Source organism: Larus michahellis, chromosome 21 (genome assembly GCF_964199755.1).
Source record: "Larus michahellis chromosome 21, bLarMic1.1, whole genome shotgun sequence".
Classification (NCBI taxonomy): Eukaryota; Metazoa; Chordata; class Aves; order Charadriiformes; family Laridae; genus Larus; species Larus michahellis.
Genome location: NC_133916.1, coordinates 6,824,755 through 6,843,886, shown reverse-complemented (window position 1 = coordinate 6,843,886; position 19,132 = coordinate 6,824,755). Strand labels below are relative to the sequence as shown.

The 19,132-nt window shown below is 48.8% G+C and overlaps 1 protein-coding gene across 2 annotated transcripts; it reads left to right on the top strand.

Annotated features, from left to right (window-relative positions):
- Nucleotides 1-5,956: 5,956 nt before the first annotated feature.
- Nucleotides 5,957-17,736, top strand: INKA2 (inka box actin regulator 2). Of its 2 annotated transcripts, none has more exons than XM_074564579.1 (2): nt 5,957-6,059; nt 15,818-17,736. In XM_074564579.1, the coding sequence occupies exons 1-2, from the start codon at nt 6,024-6,026 to the stop codon at nt 16,808-16,810; spliced, it is 1,029 nt and encodes a 342-aa protein (XP_074420680.1). In that variant the 5' UTR covers nt 5,957-6,023; the 3' UTR covers nt 16,811-17,736. The 2 variants fall into 2 exon arrangements, with proteins under 2 accessions (XP_074420680.1, XP_074420681.1); XM_074564580.1 differs by lacking the exon at nt 5,957-6,059 and adding an exon at nt 6,521-6,621.
- The last annotated feature ends 1,396 nt before the right edge of the window (nt 17,737-19,132 follow it).

The window sequence follows — 19,132 nt, the reverse complement described above, 5'->3', positions numbered from 1 at the left end:
CCTCAAGGGGAAACGAGTCTCCAGCATGAGATAATTATCTCTGGATAAATCTGGGAAAGGAGACAGACAAAGACACCTGAACATCACAAACCTTTGATTAAATGCAGCCTCTCGTAACCCTTTTAAATTGATGTGATTTAAACTGACAAGGAAGAGCAGTCAGAAGTGACTGTTCCCATGGGGGAAGGGCAGAGAAGAGGTGACAAAACAGCCCCAAACAGCCATCGCAATGAGCTGCTCCCCCGCTCCGTTTCCCTGTTTCCCTCACCTATTCCTCCTCTCCCCTCAGGCTGCATGCACGGCGCAATGCAACCAAGGTGATTTGGGGACAGACATTGTTCTCCACGGTGCATTTTTAATGAGACATTCAGACACATCACGTTCATTCAGAAAGATGCTGCTGTTTGTAGGTATTTATTTAATTTTCCATCTGGAGGAAAACTGGTGGAGGGACGGATCCGAACACCTCAGTGTCTGTATGCTGAGAAACCCTTCAACTGGCAGATTTATTGTCCCTCTCCCTTTGGTTTTGGCCCGTACTGGTGGGGCTGTGTCACATTTAGATCAAGCTCCTGCAGCTGAACTGGTTGATCTAATGAAAGGTTTGTTTCTCCCTTAACCCTTATTCCCGTAGGAGATCTTATCTGCTACTGCTACTAACTTTGTTTTAAGCTCTCTGCGTGTTGCGTGCTCTGCCATGAGTCAGTGTCTAAATAGCAATCCTCCACCTTCAGGCCTCGTTTTACCTCAGCGACTCTCAAATACTGAATTCACATTGTCGATGTTCACATGTCAGCCCAGCCAAGAAGAATCTGCAGTTTTGCCCTGACATCGCTTTGCTTTCACTTGCAGTAAAATCCAAAGGATGTATTCCCGCTCAAAGCAGCCTCTGGAAACCTGAACAGTTAATCTGAATACTCTGCAGGCAGAATAAGTCCTGGGAAAGGAGTTAGGTTAGTAAAACAAGTAGATAAGACCTCTTTCTGAGCTGTAATATTTAAAAAATAACTGGTTCGTATGAAAGGATATAAATTATCCAGCCTGGGGTCATAAACAAACCCCTAGGTTTTGGGACTTATAAGAAAACTCTTGCTAGGGAAAACTCTTCCTCCTGTATCTACTGAGTGCACGTTTTATTCTGCTAAAACAGGGCTCACCATGTTTTTGTCCCTGTTACAAAGCGCACATTACATATTTGATTTTAATTCCATCCAAGATTCAAATTCTCGTTGTAAGTCTTCAAAAGACTGGGATAAACTGCTCACGGAGAATTTGTATCAGCTGCCAGAACTGTCAGGTTGGTATACCTTTTAAGAATACATTTATTACAGATTTGAACATTGCTACTGTAAACAAGCACCTGCCTTGTCTTATTCCTTTAGCTTCAACGGATTTGTCTTTCATATCTGCCAAAACATGGAATTATTCAGAACAAATCTTGGTTTACATAATATATATAAAATATTTTTAAAGTGAGATAATCTCATCCTCCTCTCCCAGATGTGTTCAGATTAAGACAGTGAACTTTCTCCGTTCTCTGCAGCACGTGTGACTCACTCTTCGGAGTGTGGTATGTATTTGTGTTTACACTCCCATGGAAACTGTATTTGTTCTCTGTACAGTAAAGCACATTACAGTGAAAGGGCCATTGATATTAGCATAGACAGCGACTTCATATTCACCACCAAAAATTGACTCCAAGCACTCTGCGCGTTCATTTTCCCTTTGAAAAAAAAAAAAAGCTGGATTGCAATTTACAAGTAGCAAGTCTTTGGGGCAGCAGGATCTTCTTTGTTGCTTTAGTAATTGGCAAAGAAGTCTTACATTTTTTTCCAGTGAGCCTGGTGCATGGAGTTGTTATAAATAATGATGATGGGGTCTCACAGTGCCCTCGTGTCAATGCCCTTCTGCTGAATGGATTTGGTTCCTTGTCAGGCATGTCCTTCAGAAGGAACCAGAAGAACTCCACAAATTTCAGATGAAATCTAAAGGATACAGGGGGGTCACTGCAGATGCACGTACAGAGGCAGCTACAGATAAAAGAAAGCAGACATCAGGCTATCGGTTCAGCTATTTCAAGTATACCAGTGGGAAGTGCCAGTAGTTCGCTTCTGTCTTTTTCCTCCAGATAAATAAATATCAGCCCATTTTAATCTTAGATACACTTTTATACCAAGGTATGCTAAACTGTTTTTCAGCTCCTATGAACAGGATCTAGGTCACCAAAATGCAGCCAGCCGAGATGTAATCCAATAGTTCTTTAACACAAGACAGCACAGTGAATGCAGAAGGATTTCCCTGCCCTGGTACTTATTCCTGGCACTCCAGTGCAAGCAGAGGAATGTCAGGAGCTGGAATTCAGCTGGAGCAGGGTTAAAAGTTTTACTTTTGGGATGGGGGCATAGTGAGGTGGGGGCATGTCAGTAACTTTCAAGGCCGTAAGCTCAGAGACTGCATAGAATAAATTAGGCTTAATGGAAGAAATGGTCAGATTTTCAGGCGTAATTTATATCTTTATGCACAAATATAAAACGAGAATTACAGTTTTGACATTATATTCTTACCTATTTTGGCTGGATGTTTATGGCCCAGAGGGTTTAAACAAAGATGGATGCAATTCAGGTCATGCTGCAGCTCAAGTGGGAAGAAATTCTGAAAGGTTTGCCCTCAGTATGCAAGAAAGTAAAAATGAAAGAAAATTCAGCAATAACCACGCTTGTTAGTTCAGCAAAGGACAGTCACGTGAAAGCCCTGAGAAACCAGATCAATGAACTGAAAGACAACAAATGAGATAAGCCTTCAGCTGTGAAGGGATGGATGTTTTCTCAAATGGGAAGGAACGAGGCAGTTCCTGTAAGAGGAATATGCCACTCTGAAGGCGTATTCTATTTTTTGCCCAAGGATTTCAGTTTTTAATTTTATCCTGAAATAAGCCATGTAGCTTTCCGCTTGAGGGTGTTTTATCCTCAGCTCTGTATTTTCTTGGAGACCTGATTTTCCACTGCACTGCACCATCTGCTCATGGTTTACACCACGGCAGAGTGGATGGAGTGCAGGGCCTGGCATGGAGTGTCGATGCTGCTTTGAACCAGCGTCTACACGGAAAAGAAAAGTGTTGCTTAGAAGGGAAATCCTAGTGAGAAAATATTTCAGATTTTTCTCTTTGTCTGCAAGTTCCCAGGAGTTTGGAGCACATGAATATTCTGGTCTTTTCTTTATTCTGTGCTCATAAACTCCTTTACCAGCCTCATGGGACATGAGCAGCCCCGGAGGCTGAAAAATGGATCAAAAAGATGACCTTAAACAGAAGCCAAACAGAGGATAAAAACTCTTCCCTGTTCGTCTGCCAGCAGATCACACAGTTCAGTGTCTTGCAAGTGCTACAGGAGCTTTCTGGAACACAGCCTCTGCCAATTGCCACGTACATGTGCAGTTGGCCTCCTGAATGCTAGACGTGCTGGAAAATGGAATATTGTTTAACTTACATGTGATGCTTCAACCATTCATGTGTATCTTTTGTATCTCTCTTGTATTGGAATATTCAAAGTCCTGTGAAAGGCATCAGTTAAAACAAATTCAGGAATGCTATGATTTAAAAAAAATTACAGTATTGTAAAGAAAATGTTGGAGAGAGCATCCTGTGCCTGGCGTAATCCCTGGTCTGATTTCATGCAGTTCTCCAAGACGCCAAAGCCGTAGTGCTCATCAGCAGTCTGCTTGTCTAGACACGGTAACCCCGGGAGAACAGAAGTCATTCCCGCTTGATGCCTGCTCTCAGTCTATTCCCTACCAAATGTAAAAGAATACCTAAAAATACTGTTGTTCAAAGCTGGCTTGGATAAATTAAGCTCATGGTCAGTTTTCAGCTCAAACCAGCTGAACCTAGGTCCATGTACTACAGATGTGAAGAGAAAATGCCATCATGTTTTAGCTTTGGTGCCATGCCACAAGGAGGAAGTGATGTCCGCATATTACTACTTTACAGAACTGAACTAATATAATAAATTATGAAAACATGGTACCAGTAGCAGAAAAGAAATAGAGGCCTTGAGCCACCCAAGCAACACAGAAACCTGGACTCGGAGACTGGGGCTCTTCTTGAACACGATCCTTGCCTGGGGCACAGAAAGAGGAAAGGGAAGTTGGGTCATTCCCTGTGCTATTAATAATTGGCGGAGGCAGGCGGTTCAGCTTGTAGTCTCCGCATGGTGCCATCTATTTGATTTTTTACCACTGACTGGCTGTTCAAACCTGCCATATGACACTTGATATGCTTGGGTAGGCTGGGGACAGACATACCCCAACCCTGGGCCACGGGGAACAACCAGCTGGTCAGCAAATCCAGCCAGATTTCAAGAAAAAAATTATAACTGGGCTAGTTGGCTTAGACTTTAAGAAAGACCGCAGACTGGCAGGTATCCCACTCACAGCATAGCACACCCCATTGGAAGTGATTAACTTTTTGATAAGGTCATTTCTGTAATACATTAATATGTTTACTGCCCCTTGTTCTACAGATCCTTGAAGAAAGATGCAATTTTCATGCTTCCTTAATAGATAGGAAATGGAAACCTTGAAATGAGTAGAGAGACAGGAAATTTGGACCAATAATAAAAGAGATGCTGGAAGGATCAATAAACGCTAACTCTAGAGCGTTTCCCAAACATACATGAAAGGGCAGATAGCAAATTTCTTATTTAAATTGGATTTCGACACAAAGGTCACCTTTCAAAAACACCAAGGCTGATTTCTACAAACAAACAAACAAAATCCTACTACCAACTATAAAAAATGTTTTCCTTCAAAAAATAGACTTGGAAAGGCAGAGATTTTAGCCAGTCTTTGTCAATACTCAAATTTACAGGAAAAAGCAAGTAATTACGTTTTTCATCCTAAATGTGAAAACACAAAGTAGCATTTCTCATCCTATCAAGTTCTTTCCCATTGCAGAATGATTCAGACAAGCCTCGCTAACCCATTACAGGGGACTCGGTGTTTGTCATTTAAACAACACATTTTGCACATAAGCTGAGAATAATGCATATATATATATATATGAGAAATGCTGAAAAAGTCAAAGCCTTTCAAATTCAATACAGTTATAAAGTCTGATGATACAGAAGTGCCTGTGTTTTGTCCTGGCTCACATGTCCATCTGTTTGATTGCCTGTGGTGACAAGCAATAGCAGGGGTTGTTGATCTGAGGGGGAACAATCCAGCCCCTAGAGCTGAGCGCGCCCGTAGCAGTGACCACGTCCCGCCCGGCCGGGAAGTTCCCGGACGCTGCCGTGTTTGCAGACTGCTGTCGGCCGAAACGCTGCTTATAAAAAACACAGCGAGGAGAAAAGTGCTGTTCTGAAAAGAAATCCATGCTAAGAATTCCCAGCACCTGTTTCTTGCAGCGCTCTCAGCGTGTGCTCTTCCTGACAAAGGGCACTTTGACCACGGCACCGCCACGTGCGAAGGTCAGTGCTCGTGTTTGTGCCGGCGACCTGCGGCATCCCCCCGGGTGGCCAAGTGCCGCCTGGCCCCGGAGGGACGTGCCTTCACCCAGCCCAGCCCCCGGGCAGCACAAAACGGGACAAATCCCCAAATGGGTGGCGTTGCAAATTGTCGCGATTAAGGCCATGTAGGTTAATCCGTGCTTTTGTTGGGGTGGTCCCTCTCTGCACGGCACTTCGCAGCATCTAGACCGCGACAAACGCAAACCGCCGAACTTCCCTGCCGGGCGGAGGGATGGTTCCCTGCACCCCCTCCCGCCCCACCGCCGGGACCGAGCGCCGCGCTCGCTGGGGCTCCCGCGCAAGAAGCCTCTGGCCGTCTGTGGCCTTCACCGGGGCTCCGGGGGCCAGCGGGGGCATGAGCCCCCCCCGCGCCCCCGCTCCCAGCCCCGCAGCCCGGCTGCGGACGGGCCGGGCTCTGCCCCGCCGGCAGCCACCGCCCCCGGTGCCGCCCCCCGGCCCCCCCGCCCCGCCGCGCTCCCCGCGCAGCGCCGGGCTGGCGGGGCCGCGCCGCGCCGGGCCATGGACCACCACCTGCGCCGGCTGAAGCAGGAGCTGGTAAGGGGGCGGTGGGCTGGGGGGTGTCCCTTCACCCCCACCCGCGGCCGGTCTCGCTGTGGCGGTGGCCGCGCGGGGGGGACACAGCCCCGGGGACGGGGGTGGGGGGGGCTCCGCCGCGGGACGGCAGGTCCCGGCCGCATCCAGCCCCCGCCCCGCCGGGGAGGTGCGGGGTCCCCCCGCCGCTGCTCCCCCCCGCACGGCCGCGGGTCGGGCGGCGGGTCTGAGCCCCCCGCCCGGTGCCGCCGGTCCCTTCGGCTGCGAGAGAGAAATAACAGCGCACGGCGGGCTCCGGGGCGTGCGGGGGCTCTAGAGAAAAGATGCCGGCAAGGATCAGAAATCAGAGCAGCAGTGACAGAAACGTCCGATACGAATAAGTTTCCGAGAATCAAAATGATGTAAAGGCAGCGCGCGCTTGCCACCGCCAGTCCCCTCCGCCAATACTTCTGCTTTAATAGGAACGCCTTTGTCATAAACCAGCAGCGTTTTCTCCCTCCTCCCGCTCCCGCTCAGGTGGTAACCTCACTCCCTGAACTTGCTTGGGCTTGTCCACAGCCAGAAGGTACTGCTGGTGCAGCGGGGGCTGGCGGGGGTGGGCTGGGGGGCAGAGCCCGCACTTCCCAAAGCGGGTCCCGGCGCTCGGTCTGGCCGGGAGCAGGCGTTGTGCAGATAAATAGATAATGAGAACAAAAGGGGAAGACAAGGCAGAGCAGAATCGGGTGGGTGAAGTTTCTGCACGCACAAAAGCTTCCCGGTTTCAGACTTAATGGGATGTTGATTTCAGCTGGTATTTGTGCGAACTGGCGTTGTACAAAATGGGCTCATATACGGTATTGCCATCCTGCCTGCATTACAGGGAACGTTTCGCTTGTAAGCAACACCATCCGAGTCAATACAGAGCCACGCAAAGTCCCAGCCGAGCCCAGGGCAGATGAGGGACTCGCTGTTGCGCCGGGATCCCGCAGATGGGACGTGGCTGGTGACCCCTCGGGCTCGGGCAGCAGCGCTTTACTCCGAATAAATGTGGCAGCAAACAGGGACATTGAACCTGCTGGCATTACCGGTGTTTCCCAAGCAAACTGAGGAGCTGGAGGACAAACTAAAACAAAGGGAAATGAGAGTCACTGGTGTTCTCTACGCTGGGTGTGATGAATGAAATACAAACTGTAGACCAGGGCACGTACCTTATAATCTGGAAGATCTTTACTATCTGAATAAATTGGAAGGTGAGATGGCTAAAACCAGTAACTTTCACAAAAGGCGTGCTTAGAATAAGGTTCCTAAACCTGTGTTTTGTTTTCTAAACAAATCAGTTTCTTATCTGAGCAGTATTTTTTTATATAAGCCTAAACATTGCATCTTTACTTGGGAGTGTAAAACGTGCCTATATTGTAGCGCACAACATAACTTCTTAAGAACTTGAATATATTCAAAAGGAAGGCAGGTCCCTCACAGTTAACGTGAAAAGTAAAAAATACTTAGAAAATTCTGGTTTTGTTCATACCCTTATTATAATGGAGTAATAGATTTTTTTAATTGAAAAAACATGACAATTTTTATTACATTAATAAACCAAGACCTTAGCCTGGCAAAGATTTATGTATGTGCTGGGCTTAAAAAACGGGGAAGGGGCAGTTTTCACCTTCAGTGGGACTTCTCGTGATTTAACTGGGAGTAGCCTTGCTCTTCATACATTTGGTTTTTACTAGTCACATTCTTTTCCACCTCCCACCCCCTAATTTTTGTTACTCAGACTTAAAAACTTACTTTAACAACAAATTCTGCGGGTGCCAGAGCGCAGCCCTGGGGCTGTGTGCGCACAGTGGTGCCAGACAGCCCGCGGGGTGGGACAGCGGGAGAGACCCTCTGCCCTGCAGTGCCATGGGAAAGGGTTCCTTCCATCGGCAGCGTCAGTGAGCTGCAGATCGCATTTAGTGAAGGTAGGGGGACCGTATTAATTAAAACAACCATAAATGATATCCTGAGCAATAACAGCTTTTAAAAATCAATACTGTCAAGATAGCCTGGAATTAAAATAGATTAATGTTTCTTTAAAGACCAGCAAGCAGTGCGATAGACAGCTGGGACCATCTGCATTGAATGGTGAGTGGGAACTGAACCTCTTGACCCTGCAGCTTCACCACTTTCTTCATTCCGGGGCAGGTCATGCCTCCAGACGTTAAATGCACCAGAACCGAGACTCATGCGGGAGGAATGGTGGGAAGGACTTGGCCAGATCGAGACAATGAGCCGCCCTGTGCGTGGCTAAACGGGAGCCCAGTCCCAGGGCACTGGTGGGAATCCAGAAACCCCGTGGTTTGCATGATGTGGAAGGAGCAGCTCTGTCGGGTGGGAGGCACTGCTGGGCCGCAGGGGGGTCGTGCAGGGAAGTTCTGCAAAAACACCCTGTTTGAGGAGCCAGGTTTGCCGAGGCTGGTCCGTGTAACACGTGAAAGAGGCCGTTCGATTAGCAGAGGTTTAGTTTGTCTCGTTGTAAACCACTGCAGCCTTCAGCTGGTTTTCAGGAGGGGTTTTCTCAAAAAAGAGCGGATGTTGGCACAGCTCCCGGTTCCCAAGGAAGGGTTATGTTCGAGTGCAACCCTATCCCTAACCAGTGTGGGATTCAAGGATTACAGCTCTGATATTTCTCCTGCTTTGTGTATTAAAAACATATTTAAATACCCGGGTGCTTGGTTTGGGCTGCTGGTGCACCAGACATTCCAGCACAGAGCCCGGGCACTGAGGCCACACCGCGCTTTGCCGGACAAGGCACAGATGAGCTTGGGTCCGGGCTGCTTGCACCGGTCTTTGCATTCCCGCTGGGAAAGCTCTGCCGTGGCTCCCGAGGATCAATCTGACCTGTTTCAGTCAATGAGAGATCTCCTATTCCAGTTGCATGTTTTCCATTGTAAGCTGATAGTTTCTGGCATGTGTGGTGTCCCTTTGATTGGAATTCATTCAGAAGCTTCCACAAGCGAATGCTTCGCGGCCAGGAGAGCCTCAGCTGACACAGCCGTTCCTCCCAGCCGGCTGCGGCATCGGGGCAGCTCTCGGTCCGATCCATTCCAAAGCCACAGTCACCGTCCCGGTGCTGGCACCAGCCTGTGGAGCCGTTCTGAACAAGCCGTGCCAGCTCTCGGCACCTCAGCCTCTGTATGTAGAAAATACAGACCACGTTGTTCACCTCCTCTGGAAAGCCCCCGGAGATTTACAGACACAGTGTGGTTTGTGAGAATGTGCGGTGCTGGTTTGTAGGTATGATCTTGGAACAAGTTGTGCTTCTCCACCCCTTCTCTCATCTGTCCTTTGTATGACAGTCATGAAATGTGCCACAGAGCTTGTGAATCTCCCATTAATGCAATTAATCCCGATACTGAAAGTCCTCTTGACTTTATTGGCTGGATTCGGAGTCTGCAAACATCATTCTGAGGCACAGAAATATGATGTCTGCTTTCCGAGTTACAGAATGTTATCACAGCTGAAAGATCAGATTTAACAAGAATTGTCTTGCTCAGGGATTAGCAGAGAGGAATTTCATTTCCGTGTCTCACGCTGCAGATGGCATTACCTCCGTAAACTTTCTGACACGGGGATTGTTTGCATTTATACATAGCAACATCAGCATACACACCATGGGACTGGGGGTTCGAGGCTCTTCTACAGTAAGAATAAATCACTTCTTATCTAGCTAGGGACTGGTGGGTTCATGGGGCAGATTTATCTTCCACTTGGGGTTTGTATGGCTGTAACGGGCGAGGGGTCACAGTCAAGTTAGCTGTAGTTGTAACTTGAATTTCCATGTTTTGGTCTTTGTTGAGGAATCCAGGATATTTCTGGGTTTTCTGTTGCTTTTTTCTAGGAGGAAGAGTATTAAAGTAGGTATTTAAAATAAACTCCATCACTCTGACTCGAACTTTTGGATGTTCTCCCTCCACATTCATCATAAATGCATCAAATTATTGAGTCTGATAGAGTCCGGCTTCCTTCTTACATTAATTTATGTCCTGGTAGACAGTGTTTCTTGCTATGAATATCTTGCAGGAATAGAACATTTGGTCTGAGTGAAAAATACAGCCAATTATTTGTCTCACACTGGGTCCTATTCTGGTAACTGTGTCATGCTGGAGGAGGAGTCTGCTGCGTTTTCATCACTGCTGTTTCTGACAGGGCAGCTCTTGTGATTTGCAGCAGGGTAAGGCATAAATGACAGACCTCAAGGGCCAACGTCACCGCTCACTCCAACATGTGGAAACACACAGCTCCATTTGTGTCTCTGCCCATAAAATGGTGCCTTTAAGGGTGGCTTTACCCATCGCCGCTGGAGATGGCGTTAGAAACTTGGGGGGTTATCACAGAATCTTGTTCCTTGGTGCTGCCTTCAGGGAAGGTGCAAAGGAGTAACTTGACAGCGGATGTCCTGTCACATATAACCCGGGGAGAGAAAAAGCAGTCATGGGCTTTGTTCGCTGGTTTATTTCCGAGGAGACTCCTAAAGATGACATGGATTTTTTTAGGCTCCCAGCTGCATGTATTCGGGAGCGTTGAGGACCAGATCCCCCGGTGAAGCAGACCACTGGGCTGGAAGCTGACACTTTGAACCATCACCTTCAATGGTCACTCTGTACATTGCGGCTTGTGGTCAGTCTTATCCCCGGGTTGTGAGTAAAAGCCTGAAGGTTGAAGCTCTTTTTGGTCCATTTATTTCCTGGTTGGAGGGAATGGATTTTCTAATTTGACTTTAAAGGTAGCAAGTGTGATTGGGAGGCACACAACAATATCGTTGCAATGGACAGGAAGGCAATTGAGTAAGGAAGATAGTTAATTGAGTGATGTGAACCACGTCTTTTGTGGTTAACATCTGTTTAAGATCTATTTAAACTATTGGAAAAAAAAAATCTTTCGTAAAGTTTCAGCATCCTTCCTCTTTCAGATAAATTGTGAGCTCACCATTAGCATCCTTATTTATGCCTAAAATACTCTGGAAAGACAAGAGGTAAGAAAGAGACTTGAAATTCTTATGATAAAACGCAAAGACAAAAAGAAAATTGCAGGCCCTTGGTGTCCATCAAGGGAAGGAAAAGGGGCAACACGAGCCTGGGAAGCAGCTCTCCGGGCCCTGCCATGTGCTCCAAAGAGTTATGCCCAGCCACAGTTGCAGGCTCGCTGAAGATTAATCTAGTTAGTGACCCAAAGGAAAACACGCAAACAATATGATCAGCTCAGCAGTTCTAAAATAATTTTGGTCTCTATTATGTCATCCTCTTTAAATACCAATTGTTTGTTGCTGGTTCTGTCGCCTATCAGCACTATTATTAAGAACTGCTATTTGCCATTTGTTCTTTCCTGTCCTCTTAGCAATAACTTCCTCTCTCTGCGTTTCTTCTACCTTAGAGCTGGACATCTGTCTTCCTCCTCATGGCAACAAACACGCTCAGAGCTCTTCTTTCGGGTTCTCTCTGCTCGGCTGACGCCGTGCTGCGTTGGCTGGCTTTTCCTTTCCTCCCGTCAGCATCACAAAGCTGCTGCGGTCCCGCACTGGCCAGATGCGCGGGTGGGCTGGGAATTCCCACAGCCGGGGCTGGAGGGCACTGATGGGATCTGGGTTCTGAGAACTCGGCGAATGTAGATGCTGATAGGAAAACAGCAGTTCCCAAAGCGGGTTAAAAAAGTTACTTATTTACCTGTGAACTGGGAAGCAACAAGTGAAATCTCCCTTATTTGTAGTCTGGGGAATTTGGGTTTGAATGTGATAAAATGCCGGTAGCTGCTAGGGGATGTTCCTTGGGCGAGTTGCGCGCCTGCTGTGTTAATCAGTGGTGGGAGATCATTGATTTATAAACTATGTAAACCATTTGCGGTTGTAGTTCTGGGAATAAGTGTTTGGAAGAAATCATTAAGGCGGCATGGCTTACAAAGTGACCGGTACCTTTGCTACTCAGAGTGGTAGATTTCCAGTGTAAAAAAATTCCATATTTGAACTCTGCCAATTTTGCGAGATGCTCGCTGTTTGTTTGGGGTTTTTTCCCCGCTGATGTTGAATATTCCTCAATGATCATTTGAAAGGGTTTGGGAAGCTTTTGAATTTTACATTCCAGTTTTCAGTGTTCGGGGTGACTGTAGTTGCAGCAAGCTTTGCATGGGAGAAGCGTTCAGCCAGAGCTGCCCTGCTCATGCCTTCCCCGGAGTGATCTGCAGGTAATACCGTACTGCTGGAGGAGACGTGTTCACCATCAGAGCCCGAATCCCAGCCACGGAAGTGGAACACGCACATCACGACTGTGCTCGGCCCTGTGTGTACTTGTTTTGCTATAAAAGGCATCTGTGTTGGCTTGTTCAGAATTAGACTAAAAAACTTTTTCATGCCAATTTTTTAGGGACTGCAAAAGTTTCAGGAATAATAATGAGATGCAATTCGAGGCATCTGATTTTTAACCCTTTCACAAATTTGAACATCAGCAAGTTGTCGTAGTTCTAATTTGGCTTTTCTGGGAAGCAGAGGTACCAAACAACCACTTGTATTGAAGCACAAAGTGTCCCAAATTAGGCACCTGGAGTCCCATGAAATGCCCCTTGGGCAGGGACCAGCGGGCACAGGGAGGGAGGATGCTGATGAGCAGGACCTGTGCTCCACCCGAAGTCCTGCAGCGAATGCGGTTTCCCCTGCGCTCTGCTCTGCAGCGTGCCTGAGCGCGGGGCTGGTTCAACGACAGGTTTGGGATTTGCAGCTCTCAAACACGCACAGTTGAGAGCATCTCCTGAGGGGCCCTGGTGCCCGGCTTACGTAATGTCACTTGCGTAACCCCAGCAATACGGTCGGGGTCTCTGGGGTTTTGTGTCACATTCATGCTCTGTTTGGAATCGCACTTTAGTTCATCACAAATTCCAGTTCCTTCTACATGAAGCGTGTGACCACAGAGCCAGCGAGGCTACGAGGGGTGTCCCTTCAGCCCCGAGTTCCCATCCCCTGGCAGTCAGAGCATCTCTTTGACCTCCAGCCCAATCTGCTGGATTATGCGCAGCAACTTTTTCCTCCAGCAGCCCAGATAGGTCAATCTTGAACATTCGCCAGGGTGGTGGTCTCTCTTCCGGGGGAGATGATTGTTCCTTTTCCGGAAAGTCTCAGAGAAGCCAGTCTGAGCTTGGGAGAACTGAGATCTTGGCAAAGAGGAGAGTTACACCCTGGGGAAGAAACTTCCTTTTTTTTTTTTTTTTTTTCTCTCCAGGGTGAGTACTCTTAATTACCACAGGGTAATTACTAGTGGATGAAATCCAAGCCCCTGCAGACTGTTTGGTCACCAGGCAGTGACTTCACTTTGGGCTGGGTTTCATTCCCTCTTCAATTCTGCAAAAGACTGAACAGATACCGTGAGGAGCAAAAGATAAAGCAGAGGAGGTTGTTTGCTTTGTTTTTTAAATTGCACAACCTGAAGCTTTAGCAGTGTTTGTAAGCAGAGTTAAAACCCTCAGGATCTTTAAAACTCTCTTGTTGCTGGTGGGATTCACGTATCCAGCGGGACAGCGAGGCCGAGCAGGATTTGTCCCACCCCAAAGCCGGTTGCCGAAGCCAGACAGACGAGTCACGTCCCCAAAGTGCCCGTTTGGAGGGGGGCGTCTCAGCCCAGCCCTGGGCATCGGGAGAAGTGTCCAAATCTTGGAGCCGTTTCTGGGAAGGGTCTCCCCAGGTGAGAACGTCTCCCCTCCTCCTCCAGTGGCTTGGGCTCGGCAGAACCAGCTCATTTGTTCAGAAGGAAAACGCTGGAGCCTGAGCTTTTGGGGCTCAGGCCTTGTCTTGTCAGGAGGAGACGGGACCTGCCTGTGAGAGACGACCCCTCTGACGATAAATGCTGCCTATGAAATTTTAATGCTTAATAGAGCCTTGCTGGCTGCGGCACGCATGGTAATGATACCACCCATCATGGGGGAGTTAATTGAATCAATGAGGTGAACAGCGGAGCCGCCCAGCATATGCCGAGGGTTTGACCAGCCCAGTCGTTTCCGCAGGACCCTCGTCATGCCGCGCCGTGATTACAGCGCTCGCCCGCCAGGGGATTTGGTGGGAAGTGGCCAATGAGGGGCCGGGCTGGCTCCAAATCCAGCTTTTTCAAAGCCCCAGATAAAACAGACTGCCATTAATAAGGCGAGAAAGGTTAGGAGGAGAAGCATTACAGCCAATCTGGAGAGGTAAGGTGATAGTTTTGTCTCAGGCTTGTAGAGCATATGGCCCCAGCTTTTGCACGGGTAACCCAAGAGCTCGCTTCATCTCTAAGTGGGGGACTATTTGCATGTCTGCAGAAGTAGAGGTTTATTTGCTCATGCTAAAAAATTTGATAGCTGGAGGCACTTGATAGTGTAATCAGGAAGCTAAACAGATTTTCTGTGTCTTCCTAGATTGCGTGCTCATTCTGGGTGATAAATAACTTTCCTGGGAGCGAAGCTCTGAAAAATCGTAACCTGCCGAATAGTTTTAGGTTCTGAGTTTTTGAAATGGAGACTTGTGGTCAGAAACCGTTGAGGAGCTTTCCACTTGTGGAGCTGGATTGGTATAGAAGATCTAATTTTTTGATGACTGCTCTTTCTCACGGCTCAGATCCCTGTACAGAAATGGAAATAGAGCAAGTAATTGAACTGGCTTAATTAAAATGGAGAGGTGAAAGAGTAAAGTTTGATAACATAAAGCTGAACATAAGATGCAGCTGTCCTTTTTCACCCTAAGCTTGAGATCTGTTGCTGTACAAAAATTGTGACGAGCCTTTTAAACTGTTTATGACAGTGTGGGCTGAAGCGTTCCCTAGACAGGGGTAATCTCTTCTGCAAACCACCTTACATCAATGTGACATGTCTTCACCTCCAGCCCTGCCATCCCCTGCTGTTCTCCCCCTCTCCTTCCCATCCCCGCTCCCCCTCCCTGCGAAAAAAAAAAAGAAGTGGCAGCTGTTGGAAAGTATAGCCCATTTGTTTTATGATGCCGCTTTGGGAATATGAGCCAGATCCTACATGAGAGAGAGAAAGCAACAGAGCGAAAGAGAAGAGGGGGAGTTTAGAAGCTCCGGAAAATAACTTGCTTATTTTAAGTCTAGCATAGAAAGTTAAACCTTTATAGCAAGGTTCAGGGATAAAGCAGAACGGCTACTAACGGTCCTAGCTTGGATTGCTAGTTTAATGTAAGTAATTTTAGAGTTTGTTCGTTGATTTGTCCAAAATTTGAAGTGCATTGAAATGTCTTTGTCCTCTAGTGAGAGGCGCCTGCAAGGAGGGTATTAAGATCTGAAGATGTGTTATATAGTAACGGTGTGATTCTTATTGGGCTTTATTTTTAATTTACTTTAGCACTTAAGGTAAAGAAACAAGGTTCTCCATGGAAGACACTTCTGCTCATTATTCTGACTCCTGATTTCAGTTAGTTACAGGGCACAGAAGACACAAAAGAAGAATATGCTAAAACTGGCAGCAGCCAAAACCATTCATAGTTCTGCAGCTTGGGTTGCTGCCAAGCAATTGGTGGAAACTCAAACTAACTATTTTTGTTGTCAGGTCAAAAAATCCACTCCTCCTTGTCAGCTTCTTTTATTCCTAGAGGGAAGCTCCTAGAAAAATCTAGGGATTGCTGTTCCATGAAATGGATGTACTACAGGTAGGATGCATCTAGAATGTGGTCAGTAGAAGAGGCGATGTTTCAGGATGTTTCCTGCCCTTTGGTCACAATTTTCTTGCTCTCTCCTGGGGACACTGACTCCATCTCTGCTTCCTTCCCTCCGCAGCTATCCATGAAGGAGGTCGGAGACGGGCTGCACGAGCAGATGAACTGTATGATGGGTGCCCTGCAGGAGCTGAAACTCCTCCAGGTGCAGACAGCGTTGGAGCAGCTGGACATCTCAGGGAGCCGAAGCGCTGTGTCTGGCGCTGAGCAGCGCCAGTGCTGCCAAAGCAGCTGGGAGGTGCCCAGGGTCCGGCGGGACGAGCAGCCGCGGCAGGAGGCATCGCTGGAGGAGCGGAGCCCCACGTCCCTCGCGTGTGCCGTGCCACAGCCAGTGGGTTTGTCCCCTCCCGCTGGGATCCCAGAGGGCAGCCACCTTAGAGACACCCCCTCCTCCTTCAGGAGCCTCTGCGGTGAGGATGTTTGTCACCCAAAAGGACACTCCTCCGTGTCAATCAGAGCAGAGCATGTCCGCCCAAGGACATTCGAGCCCAGTAGCCAGGGCACAGCTGGAGGGTGGCCGGCATGCCGGGAGTGCCCGGGATGCGATGATGGCCATGACTGGACATCCTCCCTAATGTCCCAGAGCAGGAATCGGCAGCCGCTGGTCTTGGGGGATAACATCTTCGCAGACTTGGTTGGGAACTGGTTGGATCTGCCAGAGCTGGATAAGAAGGGGGAGCAGAGCGAGGAGTCTCTGTCCTTGAGCAGATCCCAGGAGCTCTGCAGGAAGTTCTCCCTCACAGCCAACATCTTCAAGAAGTTCCTGAGGAGCGTTCGGCCAGACCGAGACAGGCTTCTCAAGGAGAAACCTTGCTGGCTTCCGCCCGAAGACAAACAGCCCCAAATTTCTAAGAGACCCAAAAAATTGAACAAACTCAAGGGGACATTTTACTTCCCACTTCATGGGAACATCCAGAACCATCACAGCAAAGCAGAGAGGTGCCCAAAGGCAGAAAGCATTAGTGAGAAGCCCAGAACTGGCACCAAAAAAGTCCCCGATACCATAGACTACACCCAGTCTGGGTTTGACATCAATACAGCCGTTTGGGTCTGAGTTTGTCGGTGTTCTCTGCTCTGCCGAGCATTTGTTTCACACTGGAGAGGAGCTGGAGGCCGTACACATCTTCAGGAGACCCCTGCGCTGTCAACATGGACTGAGATGAGAGGCAAGTCTGCTGCAAGCGTGCTGTGGGCTTCAGTCGCCTGCAAGAGGCATTTTCCACAGAACTACAGCTCCAGGGGCAGTCTGAGCAGCAGCTGATGCAGCTCCACGTGGGGGGACTTTGGGGGACTGCTATTTGCAAAAATAATCAGAATCTTCAGCAGCTTTAGGGTGCGTGGTGCCACAGATGACCAGCTCCTGGAGCCTGGCTTCTGATGGCCATTTCAGGCCCATTGCATCATCTCTAGTTAAAGCAGCTGCAGCACAAAATTCACTGTGTGCATGTGTGTGTGAGTGTGCAAATATATGTATAGTTTTTTAAAAAAGTCTATTCCTGCTTGTGTGCACTTAAAGCTGGGTTATAAACCAGGCAAGTCAAGCGTTGTACCTGAAGCACTTGTTATTTAAAATAGAAAGAACTAAGTTTGAATTTCTAAGACTTGAGCAGTTGCTAAGCGGGGGTGTCGAACCCCAGCTTTGCTGCGTTTCAGCTGTGGGTTTTTCCCCCAAAATGGCACCTCCATTGCGCTCCCAGCATCTCTCCTTCCCCTGCAGTTGAACCCGTAGGACACAAGGCTCCTTCCATGGAAGTTTGTGACCCTCAAGCTCTCGGTGGGTTTCGCTTCTCTCCCCATGCCCTTCTCCCCACCAGATCCAGCGTTGCAGAAGTTTATTGTGGATGTTGCACCAAGATACAAAGTTGCAACAGATGTTTGTTGTTGTTGTTTCCTATTGCTGTTGTGTACAAACTCCTCTTGACAGAGCCAAGTTCTTCAGTGTCCAGCTCTCCGAGAGTTACCAATAAAGTGGTGTCAGTCTCCAGTGTGCCGTGTGGCCATCTCCGTCCTGGGGCCACCCTCAGTCCCCCTTGTCTCCAGCCCAGAACCTTCTGGGTTTTCACCGGCGTGGAACCCCAGCCAAGCCAGCATGAAGGCTCTGCTGGTGGGGTCGGAGCCAGGAGCACACGTGGGTTGTGTCAGCCTCTTCCCAGCCGGGACCGGGGAGTCTGGGGAGCGGCCAGGAGAGTTTCCATTCAAGGACAGGTGATAAATCATGGCAGGGAGAAGAGCTGCAGCCAGAGCTCCCTGCCAGGGTCCCACGCTGCTCTGGAGGCACGTCCCGCTGCAGCCTGTGCACATCCCTGAGAGCCCTCAGGTAACGCTGCAATGTCCATCTTCCTCCCCCAGCACAGGGAAGGGCAGAGGGAGAGGTGTTTGGGGGAAAAACTGCTGCTGAAGAAAGCCATGCAGTCCTCAGCTCGTGGAGGGGACAGGGTCATGCAGGCCCTGCCACAGCCTCATGCCCACCATAAGCCCTCTCCTCCCTGTCCCCAGGAGCTAAACGAGACCGGGGTGAGTCCCCAGCAGCTCCGTGAGCCCTGGTGCGGACGCAGCGCAGAGCTGTTGATTGCGTTGCAGCCCCCCGTTTCCATTAGCCGAGTCCCAGCAGATGCTCCGTGGGCGCAGCAGTGTTGTGTTGCAAAAACCTGTTCCACTCACTCCAAGTTTAGGAAGGGCTTATGTGCCAGCAGTAGTATTTTTTTTTTTTAAACATGCAATCCTATTCCTGTTGTAACTTCCCAAGGCAGAGAGGCCAGCGGAGCAGAGGCATGGAGGGAGATTTTTTTTTTCCCCCTTGCAAATTAAATATAGGCACAAGACAAGCCCCGTTTCTGCCCATACAAGGAGAGGAGTGGGTCAGCATCTGACAGCGACGCTCAGCACTTTTTCAGGAACCTGAGTTGCAAGCAAGCTTTTGTTTTCCTCCTCGTAAACTTTAGGTCTGGTTGTTTTTCCCCGTCTTCATTTCCCTGAATGCTGAAAGGCTGTTTCTGAAGCATTTTCTTTTCCTCCTCTTTTATCAGTTGTTCATCCTGTTCATTACAAATATGCCCTCCCAGCTCCCACCAACCTTTCCATAGGGTCAGCAAAGGGGAGAAGGAGCTTTCTATAAGCAGTAGCACGAGAGAGAGCAACAGCTTTCCCTACCCTGACCTCGGTCCCTGGAGAGCGTGGCCTCACCCCAGGGCTTCCCAGGCACATCCCGGGGCACACAGCCCCCGGCCGGGCTGGCAGCGGTGGGAGCGCCGAGCACGGGGGCATTGCCCCGTGACACCCCCACCCCAGGAGCACGTCCCATCCGTACCTGCCTGGCACCAAAGGCTGAGCGCCACAGAGAGAGGAGCACCATGCTGGATGGAGGAAGGCTCCAGGG